The 26747-nt window shown below is 39.3% G+C and overlaps 1 protein-coding gene across 1 annotated transcript; it reads left to right on the top strand.

Moving 5' to 3' along the window:
* On the top strand, nt 1-26747 carry PSMB7 (proteasome 20S subunit beta 7). The gene is made up of 8 exons (XM_075716382.1): nt 1-62; nt 189-282; nt 485-582; nt 886-1026; nt 2292-2407; nt 9951-10009; nt 24226-24377; nt 26460-26747. The coding sequence occupies exons 1-8, from the start codon at nt 1-3 to the stop codon at nt 26569-26571; spliced, it is 834 nt and encodes a 277-aa protein (XP_075572497.1). The 3' UTR covers nt 26572-26747.

Here is a 26747-nt window from a genome sequence, read left to right as displayed (position 1 = left end):
ATGGCGGCGGTCTCCGTGCTGCAGGCGCCGAGCGGCGGCTTCAGCTTCGACAACTGTGCGCGGTGAGGCGCGGGGCGGGGCGCCGGGGCCGGGGCCGGGCGGCAGCGGGGCGCGGGGGTGCGGCCGGGGCTGGGGGAGGCCCCCGCCCGGCCCCACGTCTCGGCCTCACGTCTCGGCCTGTGTTGCAGGAACTCGCTCCTGGAGGCCGAACTGGTGCGGAAGGGGCAGCGGCTGCCCGCCGCCCGCAAGACGGGCACCACCATCGCCGGCGTCGTCTTCAAGGTGAGGCGGGCGCCGGGCGCGTCCCTCCGGCGCTGCGCGGCGGGCGGGAGGCCGGGAGGTTCCGCGCTGCTGAGTCACGCCCGGCCTGCGGGGAGCCGGCTCCTGCGGGCTCCCGCCGGAGCTGCCCCGGGCCTGGCAGCCGCTCGCACCGCCCGTCCCCTTGGGAGACCGGGGCTTTGGGAATAATCCTCTCTTTCTGTAGGATGGCATAGTCCTCGGAGCAGATACGCGAGCAACCGAAGGAATGGTTGTTGCTGACAAGAACTGTTCAAAAATACACTTCATTTCTCCTAATATCTAGTAAGTATTAAAATTGTTTATCGTCTAATAGTACTGGTAATAGTATTGGGATTTCTACCGTGCCCTTTGTTGACAGCAAATATTAAGGTGTACTTTAAGATGATAATTTATTAGCAAGGGGAGTTTTGGTGTTTCATTTATGCTTGAACAGGCTATTCTCATGCTCTGAAAATATTGACCATATGAGAACTTGATTTCCTCAAGTCTTCAATGAGAAAACTTCTACTTGTTGGATAAAGTATTGAGCTATTTCTTTCCGCTGTCCTCCCTACCTCTTCCTAACTTGCTCATGATATTTTTCAGTTGTTGCGGTGCTGGAACAGCTGCGGATACTGATATGACAACTCAGCTGATTTCTTCCAACCTGGAGCTCCATTCGTTATCCACTGGACGACTTCCAAGAGTTGTCACAGCTAATCGAATGCTAAAGCAAATGCTCTTCAGGTAACTGAATGGGTTTCTTGTTTATTAACAATGCTGTTAAAACCACTTAAGCTCCTGTGAAGGAGCATCCTTCCTCAGCCAACTTAACCTTCATAACAAGACTTTAGGAAAGATTTAGCAATTGCTCTTTGCTTCATAGATTTTTTGAACTGAGATGGACGAGAAATCAAGTCTATGGTGTTTTAGAGAATTAATGCTACAGTTGTACAGTGTTGCTGGTGTTTACACTGCAAAAATAGAAGGCCAATAGATTAATAAACTGTTAATCACACCCATGAAAACTTGTGTATCTTTGTGGCAAGATGGCTGGACCAGCAATAATCTTGTAATATTTGAGCTTGTAAAATTGAGACCTCCATTAATAGAGTCACTGCCTCAAAATGTATTTTATTTTAAAAAGAATAAAGTATTTAACCATTTGAAGTCTACAGCTGTTAACATAGAACTCTGCTGGTGGAATAGTGAGGTAAATGAGTAAAATGGTTGGAAGCTGTATTGCAGTTCTTAAGATTTTATTTGATTGCTTGACTAATGGCAGACCATTATTGCATGGCAGTTGAACTTCCTAACTAGTAGCATAACCCTGAACATGCCCTTAGATTGAGGGTGTATTCTTCAAACTTTTAAGTGTTCCAATACTGTTCAGTACTGTCTTTTGCAGAAGTGAAAAATCTTGTTGAAAGAGAAGGAAAGAATGAAATGAGTGTGTTCAAGTAAAGATATTGTTCAAGCTATTGGAAAGTCTCCAGGAAGGTGAAATAAAGCAATGAGGAAAAAAAAAATGCTTTGTGCAACCAAGTGACCTAGATAAATTACAATAATTCAGCTCAGTTGCTTAATGCTGTATTGATGGGCAGGTTGCTTTTTTTTTTTTTAAGTGTTTCACAGAACAATAAATTAAAAAGTTAAAGCAGCCCAGAACATCTCTTAGGGGAAATGAAGGAATACATTTTCTTCAAAGTCTCTAAATAAAAACTTAATTGCAAATATAGGAATTTCATTCTTGAAAACTAACCTGAATTCTCTCCCTGTTAGCACAAAGGTATCATCCGGCCTGTTTGTTTGTTCTGCTTGATGCTGACACATACCACGTTTCAGTAAATTTCTTAATTTCAACTGTTGGTTGCAGAGAGTAAAAGTAGTCTTTCTATTACAGAGACATAACTGGTGTAATCATGGAAAAATTCTCAAACGCATACGCTGTGTTAAAAAGAACCCCAGCTTTATTGTGGACTTTCACACTCATGTATTAACATTGCTCATAGGTATCAAGGCTACATTGGTGCTGCCCTGGTTTTGGGGGGAGTAGATGTCACAGGACCTCACCTTTACAGCATATATCCCCACGGATCAACTGACAAACTGCCTTACGTTACCATGGGTAAGTGATATTCCCTCAGTATTGTAACACAGTTGCCTGGTAAAAAGTGTGAACATTTGAAGTTATTATTTAAAATGTTTTTACTTAAATCCCATCGCTTGCTGGGAGCTGCACAGACCTCAGACTTCAAAGATAAAGTTGTACCCATATTTGTAAGGCATGTGCGCTGTTTTATTTCTAACATTTGAAAAATGTGGGCTATTATACTACCTAATCTAAGCTGCCAAAAAATTGGTGTTAGGAAAGTTGCTGTGTGTGTTCCCCAGCATACCTTAAAGCAAGAGAATTGTGGATTCCCAAAAACTTGCTCGGGGGGGGGAATCCTTAGAAACTTGATCTGCAGATAGCTCTAGCTCATGGTTCATTTAAAGTCTCACTTGGGGAATTGCGTTCTGCCTGAAATCTTTCTGTAGTTTCATTAGGAAAAAAAATGTGCCTTGCTTCTCCTTTGGGACTGTTGTGTTTCTGCATTTCTTGCTAAGCAGCAGCTGTATTTTACTCAAGAAGGTGCTTTATTTGTGGTGAAGCAACACCCGGGTTACTTGCTGCTTATAATAATTGGTCTTAACCCCTCTATGGAGCTTCTCAGTAAAGAAGTTTAATTCTGTCTATTGTTGGGGTCAACTTGACATCAGTAGCCCACCATCAGGTTATTCAGTGTTAGTACCCCAACTTTTCCATCTACATAACATTTTCTGTAAGAACAGTAACTTGAGCTATATGTATATGCAGTTCTGTATAGACATCTCATTCGGTTTTGAATTAGTGAGTGTGGTAATACTGAAAGCTGAAACCACAGGTTTTTTGCATGCTTTTTTGGCATTTAGGAGCTCCCCATCAAGACCAGTTACAAAAACAATGTTTGGGATATATTGTAAAATACAATCTTGGCAAATACGTTCTTGCTTGCTGTTTCAACTATAAAATATGAGGTAACTTGGAAGTAAGTACTCTGTGGTAGCAGAATGCAAATTATAGGCAGCTTTCCTGGAGCATCTTGTCCTTCTCACTTAAAAAGCAGAAACATTGCTCTGTTACTTCCCAGTTCTACAGAAGAAGGTGAAGAATGCCTACAGGAGAGAATTAAACTTTTGAACTCCTCAGTGCTGCTTTGCAGTAGCAATAATTTCAAGTTGTGAAATAGCTCTTGAGCATATACCCGTTGATCTGTGATCTGGCTAAGCAACCCCATTAGAGGCCTCTTATGAGTATATTCAGGAAGACACTGTATTACCGAATACAAAATCTTTGTTCATCTCTAATCTTGATTTGTGAATTTGTCATTTCTCCTATGTCTTCTAACTAGTCTTTGTCCATGTCCTCTAGATAAAATTGTTTCTTTAAACATCTTGTTCTGTCTCTTAATTATCAAGGGATGCTTGGAGAGCCCCTGTGGTAAGAATTCTGAAGTGAAAGCTATAATAAGCTTTGCAACTTGCAGGAGTTAGTGATGACCATCGTCCTTGTTTGGTTTTGGTTGGGTTTGGGTTTTTTGAGAATGGAAATGACATGCATTGTTGAAGGGAAGGACACACACATCACAAAGTATTACAGAACTTGGCCAGTCTTTGGCAAAGGGAGTATTTTCAATAGTAGCGTCGAGAAAATAAAGTGTGTCAGACTAGTAAATCGGATTCAGCCTATGTCTGAGGCAGTTTTTATGCCCACTCTGTGATGGGAATATATAATCCTAATTTTAGTTAGTCTTTTTCTGTTCATGGTTGGCATCTCTAGATAAAACACCTACTTACTATATTCTTGGAAATGCTAAAGGTTTTTCTTTTTCTTCTGGATCTCTGCACTACTGAAACGGTGCAGCTGTTAAACTGAATTACCTGGTTAACTGTGTAACGAGAACTGTGATTAACTTGCAGAAATTCTGCAGAGGTGGTATTAGACCAATAGATGGTGCCATTACCTTAGGAACTGGCAAATTCCTTGGCAAATAAAGTCCATGTAACAGTCACGTGATGTCATTTTTTTAGCCTTTAATATTAAAAAAGTAACTGTCTGATTCTTACAATTGCCTTCTACCCAATAATGTAGTTAACAGTAAAACTATATACTGATAGCTGCTAGTAGTTGATTGCCTGAGTAAAGTCACACAGTTTATGTGCACGTTTACTTCTGTGTCTGTTTTAAAAGCTTTAAAATGTGGCATTTCCGAAAATCAAAATACCATAGTAGCAGAATAAGCTCAAACAGGTAGGAAGTAGAATATCAATGAATTAGGTTCATTGTAGCTTAAAGTTTGATTTGCTGTCAGCTGTCCCAGGTCTGTGTCTGGTGATTGTTACTTTTGTCCATGCTGTCAAACAAAGCCCTTCTCAGTGTAAGTGTCCATTACCTTTCTGCACTCGGTACACTGATACTTTCTCCAGTGACTAGGACATATTTTAGTGAAAAGATTTGCTTATGTGTATAAATGAAAGATAGAACTGAGGCAGCAGAAAAGGTATCAAAGGTCAAATTGGAGATTGTAGTGGGAATTTTATTTTGATCATATTTAGACTAATCTATTATTTGTTGGGTTTTTTCCCAGATGTTCTAAGGACAGTTTATTAAATCGGGCTAGATATTTTTGGCCAGTTAATTTCTGGAAACTCAGTATTTAATAGGAAGGGTTGTTGAGGCATCGGGGTGGGTTTTTTTGTTTTAACGTGCTGGAGTGTGTTTTTATTTAGCTGGAGTGTGTTAATGGATGGACAGAGTGGTGTCCTCCCTTGCAAGGGAGATTTAAAAGATACTCAGTGCTTACTCAGGAGTGAAAACATCAAATTAAACTGTTTATGCTGACAAAGGACAAAATTGGATTTCAGCAAACGATGCAAGATTGTCTGATTGCTTGGCTTGTCTAGGAAAGCTTCTGGCCAAGACTTATAATGAAATGCATGCATAAAATTAAAGCACTTGAAGTCTCTAGTTCAGCTTTCGGAAACAGTAAGTATGTTCCAGTCGTCTCTAGTGGCTAAAGCTTGTCCCCTGGTACCAGTGTTGCTTCATATTCATAAATCAGCTCTTCGTGCATTGGCAATGTCGTCCTGCAGAGCAAGCACTACCACTGCTGAGACTCAGCCCCTCAGCCAGGAACCAGGGTGAAAAATGATCCCGATCGATGGGGCTGTGGAGATCACCGAATTTTTACCTAGAATGAACAGCAAATTGAATAACAATGAGTGCGTGTGAATAAATGCCCTGTCAGAGAGCCCTGACACTGATGGATTAGGAAGTGCTAAATGTTACTCTCTCAAGGCTCTGTACATCTTCCAGTGTGGCAGGCTGAGGTAGCAAACAGGTCCTTGGGTGATGGAAAATGGACTGTGCTTAGCAATAAGGCGTTGTTTTTGGTGAATGTTTTGCTAAAAAGATCCACTTCATCTGTTTTAGAAAAGCTTCTGCACTTGCAAAACATGGTGGAAATTATTGTCGGCTGGATTTTTTCCTATGTATCAATAATCATCTTTCACTTGAAATCAATACTGAAGTGGTACAACTCCTCAAGTAAAGACCAAATAGGATTTTTAAAGTGAGTTTATTACCCTTGAGTCCAGAAAATTTTTTTAATAAATTAGTTGTGAAAACTTAGGAAATGACCAATGTTTCTTAAAGAATTAAAAAAATAAAATCTCTTAGGATCTCATAACTTCCCTGGTTCATGCTCATTATCAGACTGAAAAGCATTTGCCTCAGAATACAGCTCTGCGTCTCAGTTTCTTTAGTTCTCTATGTTTGGCAAGCAATATTTTTATATATTTAGATGCTAGATTAATACTTCTGAATATTTGTTTCTAAAATGCAGCTTACTGAAAACATATGCAAAACAAATTCTTTGGAGTTGACAATGGCATTTTTTTCTTGATGACTGTGTTTCCAAGGTTGTTGAAGTATAACCATTCATAGCAGTTAGTGGTTCTTAAAAACCTAGCTGAAAGGTGGGTTCCCCCCCAAAATGTTATATAATACAAATACATGATGACTTTACCAATTACGCTTTTTTAACTGTCCTTATTGCTCATACACAGAACAGTTGGAAACTTCCAACATTAAAAAAAACCCAAAACCCAAGCCCTCTAACAAAGAAAAGTTCCTATTTCTGCATTGGTTGTCCATTGTCAAGATGTCCAACTAAAGTTACCTGTCCCAGATAAATATCTGGTTTGGTATTACTTTGAATCTGAGCTCAGTTAAAGATGCTATTTAATGATGCATTATCTCGCAGCTTTCCTGAATGTTTTAATAGATTTGAGGCTGGACTGCTGCACACTAGCAATGTTGAATCCTAACTGGTAGTGACTTAAATTAGTTGTTATGTGTATGATGTGGGAACATCCATCCCTAATTAATGGATGGTGTTTTGCAATGTTTGGATTTTATCTTTCTCCAGGCATTATGTTTGGGAATTGTTAAGCTTGTTTCTACATAGAGGCAAAGCAGGCTTGTTAAAAATGAATTATTGGTGGGCACTGCATACATGGACAAGAGAACAGCTGTTTCCCCACATACAAACAAGTTCTCCATAGACCCTTAATATCTAAGTTTTCTGTGCTTTTATAGGTACTGCAATAAGAAAACCATACTTCCAATGTTTACTTACGTTCAGAGATTTTATTGCCAGCTCTCCTGTTACAATGCATAGCTTTCACAAGTCGGTTGAACTACTTAGAACATTGTGGGGTTGTTTGGATTGTACGTGGAATTTGACAAGCTTAGGGAAGGAGGTGTAATTGGATACTGAAGTTTGCAACTGTGCTCGCGAGCAAGTGTCCACTGCTGGTTTTCTGTGTTTCTGCATGGATGGTCAAGTCAGTCAGTCCACCAGTGGTGCAAATAAGGTGATTGAGGGGTTTTTCTTAGTTAAAGTGCTACAGGTGAATATATGCACATCATTAGTACGTTTCAAAACAGTTCATATTGCTGTTGTCAAACAGCAGATGATTTGCTTTGATGCAGGAACTCGGAAGTGTACATCTATTTGTGTTTCTGAAAGCATGGTGTTTACATCTGGTGCTAGTAAGAGTAAAGAATTTTCATTGTGCTATTTAGGATTACAAAAATCTGTTCTTTCAGAGAATGCTTGGCTGTGCTGTAAGACTCTTGTTAAGGCACTTTTTTTAATGCAAGCTTATAAAACTCATGTTTAGGATTTATAAGCAGTAGAGAAAAACCCCTGAGTTTGTTAAGCTTTTCCAGCTTTACTTCCTGTTCTGTTAGAACCTCCTTGGGATTGTGGCTTTTAGATGTAATTATCTATGTGTAGGTTTAAATAAATTATGACTTTCAACAACCCTTTGAAAACTTTACATTATAGGACAGAATGCATTTATTTATTTAAAGTTGGTATTAAATTTGGCATTTATTTGCATCTTGGTAATATAGCAAATAATTAACAATACAACGCTTTTATGTATAAGGATTTCATGTAATGTAACATAAGGTGTGTCGTTTCCCCCCCCCCTTCCCCCCTGCCTTTTTCCCTTTTCTTCTTTATAAGTCTACTGGGTTCTTGCCTGTAGGTTCCTTTGGGAACTTTTTTTTAAAAAGGAGCTGGCGGAATGAATCCGGTCAGAACAATGTATGAAATACCTCAATATTTGTGTTATTGATAAACTTTATTTGTCAGTAGAAGTTTTAAGAAATTAAGACTACTTTTTCTTAGCTCAGTAGCTTTAATGTAGTAATATGTCAGATATTACCTTTTATACTTTCATTCTTGCACCTCTTTTTGTCTTTATGTTCTCAAAGAACCCTTATCCAAGGGTAAGATTGTTTCCTGGTTTTGAGGCTTCCATTCTGTTTATGGTAGGCCTTCATTTGAGTGTAGTAAGAACATGGTCTTAGTTTGAGACCATATCAAATTTTTTTTTTTCCCCCTCATTAGAAATCTTCTTGTGTCATTCCACAAGAAGAATTATTTTATGGTTCAAGTCCTGTATTTGTTTTGGAACACACCTTATTTTGACCTTGTTTGAAGGATCAGTAAAATTCCTTTTATTTGTGATTTGTTCTGTGATACCAGCTGTTTGTATCAGCAGTTCATTTCTGCTATTAGTTGCTTAAAAATCTTCTTTATTCCCAGTTTCAGTGTTTAAAAAATGGAGTCATGTATTGCTCCAAGGTGTAAATGAATAGTCATTGCCTGTAATACAAGTACACACTTAGAGTGTCCTACTGCTTTTAGATGTGATGTATTTGGTACTGTAAAGGTAATGATCCTCAACCACAGCAATATTCTGTAACAGGAATATCTGTCATATTCATTGGGATTACCATGTTCATTGATTTGTGTCTGTAAATCTGCTGTTTCTACCCTTTAAATTTGATCTATAATTGGACCTCCTTAAATGGTTCAGATAAGGTAGTCTGTATTTTCTCAACAGTGTCACTGTCAGCTTCTCCTTTTTCATTATACATTCAGCAGACTTGATAAAATCAGCAGGACACCTCATTTGAAACTGTTTAATCGCTGCCTTTTTCTTTCACTAAACCATTGAGGTGGTCAAGCGATATACACAAATCATTTTAAATAGAAAATATGGCTTTCTCTGTGACCCAGCTAAACAGATAGCAGTATGCAAAACAAGTTAAGAAGTAATAACTGCCAAAAAATCTTCTAATTGGAGTAAAAAATGGCAGGTAACTTTATTCACTCCCCAAAAGTAGCGCTTTCTGAAATATGGTTAGGGCCACAGACAGACAAGATAGCTTCCTGAAGACTCAGTCTTTCTGAACAAAGCAAGTTTACAGTTTCAAATAGTATCATACTGCTTTTTTTATTAATTTATGGAAAGCATGTTTATAACACCTGCAGTTACAGTGCTTTGGGTAGAGATGGCTTCTGTTCCATTGCTACACTTGCACTGCATCCTTTCAGAGAAGTAATGTTAAACTCGTGTTTTCCTATCTGTCATTTTGTCTATTCAGCTGTTATTGTTCAATGTAAAAATAATGGCACAGAGTAAATGCATAATAAACTGTTTTAAAGTGGATATGGGAAATAACCTGATGGCAGCAGCCAGCCACCCTATTACCATTGCTAGTTTACTCATCCCCATGCGTAGAGGTGACTGTGCCAGGGCAGCTCGTTAAAGCAATCTGTTCATTCTGAGTGTCTTGGTATTAAGTGACATACCCTCTAATGTGGCCAGGCACAAAAGTGGGACAGGAGAAACGGAGGAGCAGCAATTGCGTACTGTGGCATTTGGTTAACTCTTTTTTTCTAAACTCATTTTCATATCTTGGTGTTCGAAATAGTAGAAAGAAAAAGGCTGTCAGAATGGGGACCATGACAAGTCTGTGTACACTAGCTATAAATTTAGGATTAAATTAGGTGCTGGACTGAAAGAGGGTAGACACTTTGTAAGTGTATAGTAAGCCAAGGTAGACTTCAGTTTAGTTTGTGCTGCTGATACTTGTTACCTTGTTCTTAAAAAAAAACCCAACCAACCAAACAAAAAAACCCAAAAAACCAACCAAAACAAACCCCCCAGAAACCCCTGTATCTATATACACTGCCTAAATAAATGTCCTAATTTTGTTACCATAGGTTCTGGATCATTAGCAGCTATGGCCATATTCGAAGATAAATACAAACTGGATATGGAGGTAAGAAAATCTTATTTTAAAGCTCAGTGTTTCTTCCCTCAATAATTCTCATGATTGTAAGAATTTAAGAGGTTTGAAGCTTTAAAAATAGTTAAATTGGGTCTAGTTTCCCTTCACTTAAAATGTACTAATGTTGGCTTACTGCAAATGAGCGAAATCAATTTAAAGAAATAAAGCTTCTTGCAAATTTATGTATGGAAAAACTTGTGTGATTTGAATGTGGGTGAAAGCTTTAAAAACATACAACTTGCTGATCGTAGTTGACTTCAGGAATTCAACAGCCCTTGCATGGTCAATATTGCTGTTTTTCCCTCAGTAGTCAGTCCTCTCTCTCTCTCTCAATCTTGAAAAGAGAATGCATGATGGTAAAAGCAATAAAAAAATGTTCAAGTAGTATATGAAACCAGTTAGATTTCTGGTTGATAGGGTATGTTCAGAACTAGTAACTGCACTTTTATTTTTAATACCTACTTAAAAGCTGATTACAGAAGATTTATGAGGTTGTGGGTGGTTTGTGTTTTGCTGATCTTGATAAAAATGGAAAAATGTTTGGTTGTTCATGTTAGAGAATCTTTCAGGAGAGCTAAAAGCTGGAGTGTCATGATTGAGATCAGTTATTTTCATGAACGTCTGCAGTACATTATTTTTGTATTATCTATAGTATTTCCTTATATTTAGTTACACCATGCTCAGTGCCTGCTAAACTAAGCACTTATCTGCACATAGACTATTGGTGAAGATAAAACCCAAACAATTAAAGGGCTTTCTGTGACCATATTTTGTAAAATGCCTCAGATATGTCAAGCCCTCTTTTAAACCACACTAATCTCTTCAGACTCTGTGAATGCTCCTTCTTATTCCAATTGATTAATAATTTCACAGTAAAGAAAAAAACTGAGAATTGAACACAAAATTGAAAATTGAACCCATTAAAAATTACTTGTAACACTTAACAGTTGCAATCATGTCAGCCTAAAATGCAGATACAACAAATCTTACAGCTATTTCCTATCACTGGATAACTGAAAAGGAAAAAGTTGATTTACTTCAGAAAAGGTCTTCAGATGTTCCTCATCTTTGTACTGCAAGTGCTGTGGGTCATTTCCTCCCCTTCAAATGCTGGCATGACTGCAGTAGTTATTTTTCAGGTGATGATCCTACAAGTCCACTGAGTTCCTCTCTAAAATCAATTAATTAAAGTGATATGTCATATCCTGTTACATCTCCTAAAGTAATGTGATGTGTAATACCAGTTGATTAAAAAAAAAAAAAGAACCCCTAAAAACTTGTTTTGAGAAGCTTTCCAGTAGTTAAACTGCTTAAGAGGTAGTAATAAGCAGTTTTCCAATTGTTCCTGGATCTGGCTGCTTTTCTGTCAGTATGTATCAAATAGTTGTAGGTGTGCAAAATTACGAAAATGCAGTAAGATCAGGATTCCTGTGTTGTTGCAATATTTTGGGCAATATCTGAAGGCACTGGACTTCTGGCCTCTAGTATATTTATAAATGCTATCGGAAACACTGGAATATTTTTAATAGGCACTGAGGTTTCTTCTGCAAGTAGCATTACACTAGATGACTGATGGAAAGAACCACTAGATAGAGGTAGATTTTCTACTTCTTTTTTTCCCCTCTCTCCTCATGCTGCTGTAAGAATGACAGAGTCTCTTTTTCCAGTCTCTTCTTGTGTGACTGTGCACTTGGCATGTGTGCTATTCATACCGAAAACATGGGCTACAAATCCTTGGAATCAACAGCTACAGCATAATAGTCCGCTTTCAAAGATACAAATGTCAAAGAGCTGTGCTGTGAAACTAAAAATTTCATCATATTCTCAGCTAGTTTTCAAGCTTGTATTTTAAGTCATTCTTTGTGTAAGAGCAACCAAAAAAGGCACCAAAAATTGGTAAATCTCCAACTTTTTCTATTTAGAAAGGTCATCCTAATTAAATTTTCTTCATATACAACCATAAATGGCAGCAGATATTCACTGTTATAATAAGCATGTAGAAATGCAGCCTACCAATTTGTTGAAATAGATATTAAGATCTTTGAGACTTGCATGCACCTTAACCCTTCCTTTGTTTTTACTAGATGCTCTGTTATCTAGTAACAATGTAGTAATCATATTAACTAAACCAGCAAAGTTTCAGGTGATAAAGCTCAACTGTACTCTTAAACATTTTGTATTCTGTTATGGCTGCCAGCTTAAAATACTGACCTTTTAAGTCAGATGTGATTTTTTTTTTTTTCCTCCAGTAAAGTAATGAAATAACAAATGATATTTCTATTGAAATTAAAACAAATTAAATCTGAAGTACACTATATATATTTTACACAAAACTTGCTATGAAATGGCAATGATGATAAAATTCCTGGAGGTTAATTTAATAAAATGGGTAGAGGATTAATATTTTTCTGTCAAGATCAATACTGCTTTATTTTGCACCAATTGTCAGAATATCTTGCTAGGGCTACTGGAGGGTAGTGGTGTGCTTCATGACCATCACATCACAGAAAAATGATTCAAAGGCAAACTGTCCTGCACCCTCTGGTATCGACTTGCAAATTAGCATCTGGAATGTAATTAAACGAGCTTAATGAAAGTAGCAGCTGAATACTACTGGAAAAGACAATCAGCTTTTTTGCCTCTGATATATATTCTGTACTATTGAAGCTGATCACCAAACGCATCGTGTGAGCACAGTTAAAAAAAATTAGCATTTATTTGAAGAATAGGAACTGTTTTTCATTCTGTTATGCTTTTGGCATGCACTGGTGTCCCATGAGAGCCATGCCACAGCAGATAGTGCACAATATTTATAAATCCATGACAGGCAATAATAGCAACTTGAAAAATTCTTTTGCTAGAATTTCAAGTTGAGAGCTGCCAAAAGCTGAGAGGATCAAATCTGCAGTGGCAGCTGCTGTGCCCTACAGTTAGAATCGTAGACTTTGAAGATGCTCAACTTAAAAAAAAAAAAATAATAAAATAAAAAGACGACTGCAGGCTTAGCCAATTTTTGCAGGTTTCTAGAGCCCTGGCTCTCTGCCTTTTGAAGATGAGTTGCTGAAGCTTCTACCACTGCCTGAGGCATGCTAACACCAGCAGGATGTGGTTTTTTCCATAGACTTAGTGTGTCTTCAGATTTAAGTAGCACATGCTTTATCAATGCCAACTGTGATGGTCCTTTCCCTGGTTGCAATGCCGGGAGATGATCTTTACCCAACATCCTTCAGAGAAACTGTTAAGATAGATGGTGACGTACACGAGTGCCACTTCTGCAGTCTGATTTATGGAGGCATGTTTCGTTATGAAGCAAGTGCTGGCCTCTAGAGGAACCATTATAGATTGCTGAAGATGTGAACACTTTCAGCCCTGAAGGCCTGTAGATGCTTCAAAAATGTAATGCCAAGCACCTAACTACTGTGGAACAATATTAATCTGTCATGTGGGCAGCTATAGATCTACTTTAAAAAACATAACTGGAAGAACAGCACATCTAATAGAGTGTTTTGAGCTTAGATCTTTCATTGCAGCCAATTTTTCTTTCAATAGAGTAGCCACATGGTTTTTAAACCTTACAGGCAGATTTTGCAAATGCATTCATGCCTTCTGGTGTTAAACAATAGTAAGGAAATACTCTGAGTCAGTGGATATGGAAATCATCATGATCTGGGAAAAAAGTATATACAGTATTAAATGCTGGAATTCCGGGTTTATCTATGCTGTGGTTGTTGAATTCCTAGGGAGATTGGGGGCATTATTATATATTTTATTCTGGTACTTGACTTCTGTTGTTTGAAAAGTAAAAGCTTTTTGTCTGTAGAAGAATTACTTGATGTACTGCAAGGCTATGTTGTAGCCTTCTGACAAGAGCTTCATGTTTAAGCAAGGAAATGGGGTGCTTGTAACTTAATTTCTTTTCTGTATTTCATCAAAACAGCCAGGTTTAATAAAAAGGGGATCCAAAAGGAAGAAAATCAGTAGAAGCCACAGAAAGCAGAACTATTGCAGGGAAAGGGAAGTAAATCTTTGTGTAATGAGTTCAGGGGCATGGAGTAGGTGGGGAAAAAAAAATTGAAGGAGGTAGTCTGGTAGATATTTAATAACTATTTCTAAAATAGATCACCCCAAAAATGTGACATTATATTTACAGTGATTTATTATACCACTTTTTTAGTGTGGCAGGAAATAAAGTGGTACTGAATGAAAATAAAAAGACTCTGGAGGGGTAAGAACAGATTAAAAATAAGAGGGGGCTGTTCTGATGATATTCCACTTGGAGCAGAGGCACTTACCCTCCTACAGCAGCTGTGCTGTACAAAAAACTGCATCTTGCTCTCCTGCCAGAGATTTGCACTCCTTCACCTGTTGGCCAGGTCTGCTTTTGTGATCATTCTGCAGTGATTGCTTTGCTGACATGTTTGGTTTTGACAAACATGGGTTAGGGAGCAATCTGATGAGCAATTCAGCTGGCAGATTTGGGTAATCCTCTGTAAAAGGAGAAATGATGGGCAGACAGGAGTATTTGGAGGTAGTAACCTTTTTCAGTTAATAGTTGCAACTGTCAAAGTAGGAGGGAAGAGGACTGAAAGTTGCAAAATGCGGAGACGCAGGCTCTTCTGGTCCATAGTTTTGTTTCTGGCTTTGCTGCTGATTTTTTGAGCAGCCCCATATCCCCAGAGTGAAGAAGTTGAGGCATAAAGAATGCCTTCCTCCGGATGCTCGATGTGCGCTGAAGGTCTTTGCTGTATCAAAGTGGAAAGCAGTCTGAATTCAGCTTTCAGTGTGTACCTCTTATTTCAGTAAAAAATACATCAGGTGGAGTACAAAATATTACAAAAACATGTCACTTTCTTCCATTTTTAAACAGCTGACGTACAGATCATTCGGATGTTTCTGTGCTCATATTTCCTACTGTCCCTCAATATGATGGTGGTATTTTTGTTTATTAACTACTGACAATAATACCGAGCTATTTTTGGAAACTGTCAAAACTCTCTGATCTTCAACAATAGTTGTCTCATCAGTCTTATTTAGCCTGCATCTGTGTGATTCAAGGCTCAGGAGCAATGACAAGCTGCATATGAATTCTGTATTCATTAGTGATGGTGATCAAAATGCCTGTGTCCCCGCCATAGGGCTCAGGTGTGGAAGTCTGCAGGCTAATCCCACCAGCTGACATTCAGAGGTTTAATGACTCCATGGGAAGGTGACCACTTGCTGGGAGGTTTGTCGGCTGAACTCAGACAGCAGACAATAGAGATCAAGCCAGACTATCAGAGTTAAGCTGGAGAGCCTGCCTGAGATACTTGAACCCCTGTTGGTGTCAAACACAGAGATTAAGTAAATGGGGGGGGGGTGGGGGAAATCTGATTCTGTGAACAAAAATAAGTACTTAGTATTTAAGTGCTCCGCGTATCTGTTTATTTCATTACCCGGTGACAATAACTGCGACTGTTAGTGGCATATCTTCACTGCCTCTTCTGACCGAGCTCATGGTGATACAGATTTTGTGCTTTTCTTACATACCTGTGTTATTGTCTCCTTCAGAGACCTGAACTTCTATGGGTAAACATCAGGTGTTAGTGCAGACAGTCATCCAGAAAATACAGGCTTATCATGCTGTCTCTTATTTTTAGATTAGATTAAAATTATCCTGTGGTAACCTGGGTTCTGCTTGACACATTGGACAGTTAGTACTGTTCTCATCTTCTTTCACAGAATTGTGCCTTGGATTGATTTCCTTGGCAGAACCAACGTTAAACAGGAAATACAAAGCTGATTTAAAATGTGCTGGCTAGATGTGCTCTGGAATGGCTGGGATTACTGGAGAAGTGTTTTGAGGTGTGCTTTTTTGAGTATTTCAAAGCACAGTTTCTGTGCAGAAATGGGGTGGGAAGCTGCCAACAGAATCAGTCTGAGTTACCAGCGATACCCAGTAGCACCTTCTTCTAGTTTTCTGTTTACAGACTATATCGAGGGAAATAAATTTTACCTTAGTTTAAATTGGGCCTTGCTGCATGACAAAGAGCAACAATTCCTTTGCCTTTATGAAAGTAACACTTAAACTTGGTATGTAATAAGGTAGACAAGCTAGCTGGAAGCAGGGCTCCATGTTCAGAGATCATTTCACTGCACAGGGTAGACTAGAGGTAGGACAGGTAATTATTTTTGATGCACTTCTCGGGAGCAGGTGCTGCAGTTTAAATTGTTTCAGTTTGTATATCTCCCGTAACGGCGGAACACGGGCAAAACATACCGGAAAATATTTCACGTGGCAGAAGCCCGAGTGCGGCTCCTGCGGCAAGGGCTGGGGAGGCAGAGCCCAATTCCAGCCCGGGCAGGGATGAGTGGGAATGGGGTGGAGGGCGGGAGTCGGCCCGGGCTGCGAGGGGAGGCTCCCTCCCAGCCAGCAGGCTTCATGGAGCGTTTGGTGTGTTAGGAAGGAAAAATTATCAGAGAGCCCAAGACTTCTTTTTCCAAATAAAATGTTGGTCTTCATTCCCTTCCATCCTTTTGTCAGAGGTGAAGTCGGTTGTATGAACAGAGATTTGCTTTATCTGAAGCCAGACATGTAATTGCTGGATATTCATTTTTTTGATATGCAGTAGTAATACATAGTAATTTTAATTGTCATCTTTTGCATAGTTTATATTTCTGGCTACTTCCTGGTGGCTAAGGTTCAGTGTGGTACTGTATGGTAACGCAGAGGTACAGAAAATTGGGGATATAGCACTGTCAGAGTAGAACTTGCAGCCTGGCAGAATTTACAGCTCTGTTACTGGTGAGCGAATTCATTTTATTTTGAGACTCAGTTCCCTAGAAAAACATGAACTTCACCCAGACATAAGAAGTGATGGATTAAATGAATTTTCATATTCATTCTTAGGTCAAAGTATGGAAATCGTATTAAAAGAAATCCTGTAGTTGTGAGAGGAGCTTGTAATTTAATTCTGTACCATTGGAAATATGTATTGTACTAATCTTCATGTAAGGAATGACATATAGGAGCTAAGGTTATTGAATAGCAGTTCCGAAGCATATAAGTTTCTTGCCTTGGCAGGTAATTTGGCATAAATTGTTAATGTAAATCCAGGTTAGTGGGGAAGACATTATTTTAGTAAAAAAGATAAACTGCTGATTAATTCAGTATAGAACTCAATTACAAATTGAAAGTGTCTCTGCGGGACGCCAGTACCCTAAAGACAGCAGATGTTGAATTGATACTCCAGCATATTTCACACTGGTATGAAATATTAACATGGTTTATTGTACTTGTGTGGTGTACGATGTCAGAAAGGGGGAGGTGGTGATGAGTCTGGGCTTGCAGGCGTCTACCATCGGAACATGAAAAAACTGTAGTCACTGAGAATAATAATTAGGGACTAAGGTGCATTTTATTTGAAAAGTTCTTAGTAGAAAACAGTTAGAAAAATAAACATTCACTAACATATTATTCACAACAAAACTGACATCCAATGCAGTGCAGAATTACCTGAGCTCTGATTCTATGATCTATGCGTGATTGTAGGTGCATTTGTGTAAAAACTCGCATGGCTGAGTTCTGACAAGACTGCTAGGTCAGGGCTACGCTCCGATTTCTTCTTGCATAATTTCCTGCCCGTGCCATATTTGTGCTGAAGATTGCTACTTCCTAACAAAACAAATTTTTCTGTATTTTTTGTGTAACGTAGGCAGCACGCTAACCCTGAAGTGTTCATAATCCAGGGATTTAAGCTGGGTTTTTGTCTTCCAAGGTACTGCATTGGTGGTGGCACAGACAGGCTCTGTAGACTTTGCATTCGAGAAGGTGCAAAGTGACGCACGGGCTAGTAGTACAGTGGCACAAGAAAATACAGGAACGTATGTGACTGAAACTGGTCGGTGCTGCTTTTTATTTTATTTCTTCCTTTCTTTTAAATAGAAGTCCAGCTTTGAAAGCTTCAGAGAAGTTAGAATTTAGACAAATGTATTTAAAGTTACCATTCCAAACAGAAGGCGTGTTCTACAGCATTTGAACAGGACTTATTCTGGAGAGAAAATTCTAATCATATTTAATATTTTGAGTCCTTGACGCTGTTTGTTGTGCAAATATTGAGTCATTCACTTGCCTTCCTGCAAGTGAATGAAAGTAATGTTTCAGAATTTGGAGCATTTCAGTTTCTTGTTAAGTAAGGCTGTGGAAACAGAACTGGAAAATAACATGGTACATGTTACCTTGATTTAAAATAACTCAGCTGTTTAACACACAAAGTAATAGAGTTGTTATTTTACTTTTCCCCCCGCACTTTTGCTTTAGAAACTACTAAATTTCTGTTTATCTTAGTCTTTTTAACAGCTATTCAGTAAAACTAAATAAACCTGTATGTGATATTTGAAGGTATATTTTTCTTTAGATTTACATTTTTTTCTTCAGAGCACACATGATTCCAAAACAGCGTATGGTTGAAATGCAGCAGAGTAGAGGCGATGCCATCTTTATACCTATTACAGGGCATAGTTTTAGTCCTAGATCTCTTCAGATCTTAATTTTTCCATCCCATGCTGGGAATATTCTGGTAATTTCTACCTGTTCTTCTTTATGCGCAAACTGGTGGTTGTTCCCAGGACCCATCTTTGTTTTACTGCTCCGTGTCTCCCCAATGCTGCTAATCTTAGATTCTGATTTTCATAACCCTTTTGCCTTTGGTGTGATCATCACTTTAGTTCTTTCTACTCGCAACTTCTGTCTTGTAAATGTTTTTGTGCTGTGGTCATTTGGCATGTGAGTTTAATCCCGTTTTCTGTGATTTGGAATCCTGATCCTACATATTCATTGCATGGATCTATTTTAATAGCCTGTTTTGCATTGTCTGGACTGTTAGATCTCAGCATCCTGCTTCTAACTAACTTCTTTTGTGACTTTTTAGAGCACAAACAAAAGATGGTGGGGGGAGAGCAAGAAAGACTGGCTACTTTTAAATTTCATTCACCTGATCAAAGATGAAAGAAAAGCAAAATGTTTTGATTGTAGCATAGGTCTATTAAAAAAAATTAAAAATTATGAAACAAAGTATGTCATTCATCTGCTTACGAGGTACTACTTGAAATGCGTACCTTTTTTTGGTGAAGACTTGTTAAACCTGAGGTTTAAATTACGTGTGCCAGCCCCTTTCCAGCTTCAAAAGATAGCCAAAACAAATTCTGTTTCTATTCTACAAAATTAATTCTCACTAACAGAGTCTTTCAACCTCCCCTTACAAGAAAAACACAAAATACTTTGCTTCTCAGTTTTGTTCTCGTTGGACTTGGCCAGCAGATTTTAGCATTGCTTCGTTACATATTGATCTCTACCACAGCTTCTCCCCGCAGGCAGGCGTGTGCCTCCTCTCACGTGTTGCAGTCTGCTGATTACTCTTCCAAAGTCTAATTATGCTTCTGTAGGTGCTTATGTCCTTCAAGAGGTAGCACTTTCCTAGCCCTAAATTCCCAACACTCCTTTATAGATTTTTTTTTTATTACCATTGTCCTTCCTGAAGCTTCTGATTTCCCCCCCCATCCTTCTTTTCCCATGTGAGTCTTGTGGGTCCTCACTAAGTAGCACTGACTTTTTACATTGTATAATTTCAACAGATTTCATTCTGTTGTAAAAGACAGTTGTGATAAATACTTGAATTTTTTTACTTTTACAAAAATTGTTACACAATCATATTCATCCTATACTAATATTCACTGTGTACTGTATTTCAAATTCTTGATAAGACTTATTATTGGAGAACTGCACTACATCTCGTATATCTAACAGGATACTGGTGACCTGCAGAAGGTATTAATTTCACTTTGGTAAGAATTTTTTTAAAAAATCCTTTAAAAAAAAAAAATCTGTTCTACAGTTTTTAAGTCTGGAAAAGACATCTCCTGTGTAACTTTGCAAGCAAGTTAAAGAATGCTGAGGAAATGATACTGACAAAGCCGTTCCAGCTGCTCCCTTTACTGCTGAAGGTATAATGATAAACTTGTTTAAAAGCTATTAGTAAAGGTAGTATTAATATGATGTGGAAATATCCCCATCTTCTGTAGGAAAGTCTCTCTTCTTTTTTTACTTCAGTAGCATCTGAAATCTGGAAATTGCTTAAGTGAGAAGAGGAACTTGAATCAAGTCATATACAAGAAAAATGTGTAAAAGTTCCTTATTGGTGCTGTTTGGGACTCGCACCGTAGCAGCTGTGGAGAGGTAATCTATCAGTTCTTGAGTGTCTACAAAATGCAACTCTCCAGATAACAGGTTTAAAGTAAAGATTTAATACAGTCTCTATCTACTATGATGTTGCAGTGACAGTTTAAAACTCATTCTCTAAATCTCAGCAGACTTTATAGCTAGCAGCGGGCCCATATAAAGCTTAATGGCATTACAGCACATAAATCATCTTTTAAAGATGCTACCAGTAGCTCCAATATTAAATGCAGACAATTGTCTGTGTTATAAATAATTTATCAAACACCATTTCAGATTAGCCTTCCATGCTGAGTTATTTATTTTAGCCTTTACTGTACTATTCCTAAGACACGTTTTGAAAGATCCATTACTGGTCACTTTAATGAACTTGGGGGTCTGGTTTTTCCCCCCTCAAGCACTGCGGTGCATCTGCGGTGACCATTACACGGCTGAGCTGGACCTCTTTGCGCCTTTTACAAGTGCCGCCCATTTGTCATGTAGCGGTAAATGGAGTTGCACATTGGAGTCCGGGGACACATTGTGTGATGTGGTGATGGAGACTAACAGATAGCTCTATAAAGTGCTGCTTGTCACAACCGACTTGTGGTACAGTACATCACTCCTGCTGTAATCTCATTTAAGAAGCAGCGTGGACCCGAGAGAATGATATTCCCAGTTAGCTTGGTCTTTGCAACCATAAAGTAGGAAGTGCTCCTTTTATATACTCTGAACTTTTAGGGTTTTTTAAGATTAATTATTGCAGGGACTCATTCGTGCCCCTGTACTTAAGGCTGTGTCAGCGCTTTTCATGATAACCCCCTATTTTCTGATTGTAAAATAGCAGTCCTTGCTGGAACTTCGTGTGCAGGATCTCTGTCAAGGAACGTTGTGGGGTGTTTTTTTTTTTTTTTTTACTTGTGGCTATTCTGGTCATCTTTCTAAATTACAGAAAGAGGAGTAGTAGTAAACAGCACTGAAGCAGAGTTTTCTAAAACTAAAATTATTCCAGGTTCATGAACGAGGCTGCACTATAGCAGATGAAAGAGCCGAGATCACATTTTTAGATTTTCTTGGTGTGGTGGATGCCTTAGTGCAGTTACAGCTGAGCTCTACTGACCGTACTGGCTATTTTTAGAACGATTTTGATAACAGTAGGTTGACAGAGTACATTTTAAAAAGTAAATAAAATTAGTGCGAGGACTCTGTGAGATTTATATTGTTACCTAAAAAAAGATTAAATGAAAAGGGGGAGTGCAACAAACCCCCGCCAATCTGCTGTAGTTTTCCTAAGCTGCAGTGCTTTTCTTACACTAACGCTCACATAATAGTGTAACGTTAGTCTGGTTTTGCTACCACTTTAAGTTTTAAAACATAGCTACACGTACTTCTTTGATTTATTTTAGCGTATTTAGTTTCACTACAGTACTAAACTACCCTTAGCATGCAACAAATCAGTGAAGGTAGTCTTTTGTCAGTTGAATGAGGAAATACTTGCTTATCAGAGTTTTATTACCAAAAACACTGAAGAAAGGTACAGGAATTATTTTTACAGTATGACTGTTTTGTTCTAGTTAGCTTGGTAGAAAGAGTAATACATTTTTTTTTAAAATGAGTAATACTAATAAAACTGGGAGTGAAATAAGAATCCATGCTATTAGTATAGTTTACTGAAAAAAATGCCCCTCTCCTGGTCAATACCTTAATTAAGCTGCTAGGACGGGAATAGTGTTATTAACAAGTTCGTTTCTAGAGGGCCATCGGAGAACGCAAAGTATGCACCGGGAGCAGACGTGATTGTAGCTGAGCTAATTTTGGGCTCCTCTTCAGCTGCACTTGTACGCTGGGGCTTGTGCAGCCGCTGTCTGCAGCGGAGACGTTCTAGGAGCGGGCTGTGGAGCTCAGCATCACTATTTTCACGTGGCAGGATGCTGGCAGTGACAGCGAGGCCTTTAAAACGAAGCAAATTTTTAAAAGCTGCATTTATCAAAATCAGCATTGAATATTTGCTCTTCTGTTCATGGTGTCGAAGGTGTGAAATACCAGCAAAGCAATGACTGGTAAACTTCGCATTCAGTTAGGATCATGTTGGGCTATAGCTGAGCAGCAGCTGCCATAAATGAGGATAAAATGGAGTCCAAATGTCTGTGTTCATAGATGTGTTTCGGTCTTTTTTCTTTACTGGAACAGGCACGCACTAGTCGGTTTTCAAGTTAGTTCCTTATACACCTTTGAGGAAGAATTAAGGGGTCTTGTGTGCTCTGGTACTTCAGAGGTTACTGAAAAGCTACAAGTATGTGTATATAGCTGTATGGACACAACCTGTTTTCTGGCTATTCCGACACTTTTGCCGGAGGACTGGAGCACCAGTGCTTACTCTGTACTGCGTTAGCGGAGCCGAGGGTGCAGGACGCGCCCTCCCTGGTTGTGTCTCTGTGCCAGGGCAGGAGGTGTGGGACAGTGGGCTCCACCCCGCCCCGGGATTGTAGGGCTTTGTCAAGGGGTAGCGTGCCCCTTGTCGTAAGGACAGGCACGTGTAGGTCCTGAGAACACGACAAGATTTAAAATGATACATCAAGAAAATTTTTTGCAACATTTCATGCTCACTGTCTTCGGGTACAGTGCAAAACTAAGGATTTACTGGCCGTATCAGATTATTTCTTACAGCGCTGGAGCTGATCTGTGATTTTTTTCAATAAGCTGCCTTTGAAATAAAAATAAGCGCTGCCTGGGATCTGTAGAGGGAGCCAGCGCAGCTGTAATAGCCTGCGCTAGGACACAGGAGGTATCAGGCGTATCGAAACTCGTATTTCTGACGCCTTCACAGCGATACCATTCATGAACTTTATTGGGGGGGTTGAGATGATTACAGATCTGTTGTAATATTTTAACAGAGTTTGAATTTGAAATGTTTCCTTGTGAAGACACTCATGCGAATGCTACTTATGTGTGGTCCGCTACTAAGGCGGACACTACTGCACGCTGTTCCAGGCTATTTAGACAGCTTCTAAGTAGTAAATGTCTCCCAGTTACGTGTATTTCGGCAGCTGCACGTTTGCCCTTTTAAAAGCAAGCGGAGATACAAAACCTGTGGGAAAGCAACCATTAGAACTCTTGCAGGATTTGTGCCTGGTTTCGGAAGCAATAAAAGCAGTGAGCTTTACTTCCTGTTCTAGTTTTCTATTCTGGTTTTGTTGCAAATATGATTCTACTAGTTGTAGAAAGCAATTCAGAAATACACACACTTTTGAAATGTACAATATGCATTAAATGAACTATATGAAATATATTTTGCTTTAGTTACCTATGGAATTTCTGAAGTGTACAGCAGAAAAGAAACTAGCAAACTCCCCCCCCCCCCCCCCCACTTAAATGGTAAGAACTTAACTACAAATTGTGGTATTTTGACAGAGTGTGACTAGCATTTTCAGCAGGTTTCTTTAAATTCTCTGCACTTGTGTTCAGGACTGGAATCAAAAATATTAGCCAGCTACAATTCGGTGCAGAGCTAGGCTGCTTTGTGACACAGTTAATATTAAGATGAGCTGAATAAATTTTGCAAACCAAGCTACAGTACAAAATCATTGAAATAATTTTGGTACTACAGAGGAGGATTAAACACCTAGGGAGGTCTGGGAACTAAACTAGCATGAATCTTTAATTTGTATGCAACTGTTGTGCAGAGGGCACTCAGGGAACTTGTGATGTACACGTGCACAGAAGCCTGGAAGGTAAAAATTGTAAAACTTATTTTATCCATTTGCTAAGACAGGAATCTTAACTTCGCTTCCTTGACTGTCTGTACTGGGGGGCGGATCAGGAGCAGGAGCAAAGGCTGTCCCTTAATGGTCCCACCGCGCAGCAGGCTGTTGCCAGCGCTCTGCAGTACTTGGGTGCTTCGGAAGGCGCTGGTGTCTCACTGATTGTTCTGAGCGCTCACAGCTTCCACTGTCACGTGGACAAACATTTCTGTGAAATGCCAACGCTTGTGCAATGACAGCTTTTCTGACTTTTCCAGGAAGAGGAAGCCAAGCAGCTTGTGAGAGATGCCATTGCAGCCGGCATATACAATGATCTGGGCTCCGGCAGTAACATCGATATCTGTGTCATAAGCAAGAGCAAGTTGGATTTTCTCCGTCCATATGACGTGGCCAACAGAAAGGGGGACAGGTTAGTATTCCTGAAGCTGTACATTACCCGTGTTCTTCCCAGCAATTCCTATTTTCTGGAATACTAAATTTTGTCAGAGTAATCTCTAGATCTGTATATTCAATTTCAACTAAACAAGAAAACAAGGTTGGTGGCTGTACCTGCAGTTGAAGAGGGGCTGCTAGTGGCATGTACAGAAGTATGAAGGAAACAAATTAATTTCTTACCTGCCCCCACTTTACCTTGAGTTTCAGGCAGTTTGAGGAAGTTTTGCATTTGTGACTGAGCAGATACTTGGCTTTTTTTGCTATCATGTAGCAACGCAGTCTTGTTCTGCTATGTTCCTGCTGAAACTTGTGTGGTGTAAGAAGGGCTGGCGGCATCGCTGTACCCTCTCTAGCTCTGCCCAGTCTTAGCGAGGGGCTTTGAGAAGCGGTATCGGGCAGCACAGCCTGTCATTAGCCACTGTCTATTAACTCACTGCAGGGACAAAATCAAAACCCAAGAGAAAACGCCACAACTCTGGCCTGTGACTGCTAGGTTGTGGTTTATTCTCTTTCTAGAGGCCCTTTCTAGCCAATGGCTGGAAAATGTGCTCTATGCAAGATTTTTCTAAGACAATACAGACATTGGTTTGAGGCAGTTTCCCCCAAATTGTCCAGAAACACACTAGTGTGTTGAAAGGACAGTTTACAGTTAATGGCTAAATACAGCAGTCACAAGAATTTTTTTTTAGTTGGACTAAATTTGAGTCCCATTTCATGTATAAACAAACTAAAAAAAAAAAAAAAAAAAAAAGCTTGTAAGCATTCATGCTTTCCTAACCAAACAATCCTCTCTTAACCATTTTGACTAGGTCGAAATTTGTGCTTTTTTTTTCCTAGCTCTTCCATTTGGCAAGCCACATCAGAAAGACAGATTTCTGTACAGCTCCCCCCCCCCCCCCCCCCCCCCCATTTTACAATTCTCAGTGTTCACTTCCTTAAAGCACATGGGATGTCTGCATGGCATGTGAAACTGTAGTGTAAATCTTTCACAAAGGTGACATCATTCTGTTGCTTGATTCCTTAAGACAGTAATTCTGAATCTTAAATTTTGTGTTAAAACAGTCAACTATGGAACTCTTTTTGGGAACAAGGTTACACTTAAGTATGTATTGTGTGGTCCTGTAATACTGGTAACGGTCAGGATACAGAGCTGATGAAATTCTGGAGTGAGCAACATTTGAGCATTAGAGGAGCTGGTAAATTTTACTTCTCACCACTCAGCTGGTCCTTGGTGAACTACATTGCCTAATCAGTGAAATCACAGCCCCCCCCCCCCCCCCCCCCAAGGCAGCTACTGGATTTTGCAATCTGTACTTCATGTGAAGTTGTGCAACTTTTCAAGCCACTTCCAAAATAGTAAAGAAATTGCTTTTTCCCCTTCTTCCTAAGGCAGAGGCTATGGCCAAAGCCACAAAGAATAGCACTGCTCCAGTTAAAGGGCTTTTGGATTTCTTACGGTACAGCTCCATAAGCATGGCACTCCATTCTGAGCAGAAATGCCTACAGGTGGTCGGCTAGGAGAGAGCTTTTACCGCACATTTTACGTGAGATTTTGGATTCTGCTGTGTTGCTGGGTGAAAAGGGTGACAACTCCTTCAGTCTGATGCAGTTAAGACTTCAGAAGCACAGCCTGACTACAGGCAGTCTTTGTGTTAAATGTTAGCTAATTTGTGCATAGAAACCCAAAGCTAATGCACTGGTAAAACTAGTCTAGAGTTGAAAAAAAAAAAAATTGCTTGTTCTTTGAGTGAGGGTACACAGCAAGAATGTCCTACATGGTAATGAGATCCCACTACTTCTATAAAGTAGCCTTTCCAGTTACTTGTTTTTTTTTTTTTTTTTTAAAAAAGAGTGTGTGTTTCCTAAAAAATGCTTGTGTAGCTGAAACTGTCAGTTACTGCAATCGGTTTAGATTTTGCAGTAGCACAGTTCCTTTACTAACTTAGGACTTTTATAGGGAACTTCCAGAGAAAGCTGGTTAGTTCTGAAATTTTCAGAGAGAGGTTTCCCATGTAGTACTATCTTCTGGCTTAATTTTCATCCATTTCTTTAACAGGTATGGCAGATACAAGTGTGAAAAAGGAACTACTGGCATTCTCACAGAAAACATAACGCTCCTGGACATTGAGGTGGTGGATGAAACTGTACAAACCATGGACACTTCCTGAGCGGTGACGCGCAGCCCTTCTGTGGTGCTGGAGCCCAGCACGAGTTATGTTGAGAAGCCTCCCAGCATCAGGAGGAACAAAGAATAAAGAGGGTTCTGACCATTCTCCCAAGTAGTGTGTTTATGTGGTGCTGATTGCTGCTGCTGCTTTTCCCTTCTTACACTGTTGAAAATGCA

Source organism: Pelecanus crispus, chromosome 9 (assembly GCF_030463565.1).
Source record: "Pelecanus crispus isolate bPelCri1 chromosome 9, bPelCri1.pri, whole genome shotgun sequence".
In the NCBI taxonomy this organism is placed as follows: Eukaryota; Metazoa; Chordata; class Aves; order Pelecaniformes; family Pelecanidae; genus Pelecanus; species Pelecanus crispus.
This window is presented reverse-complemented; position numbering and strand designations above follow the sequence as displayed.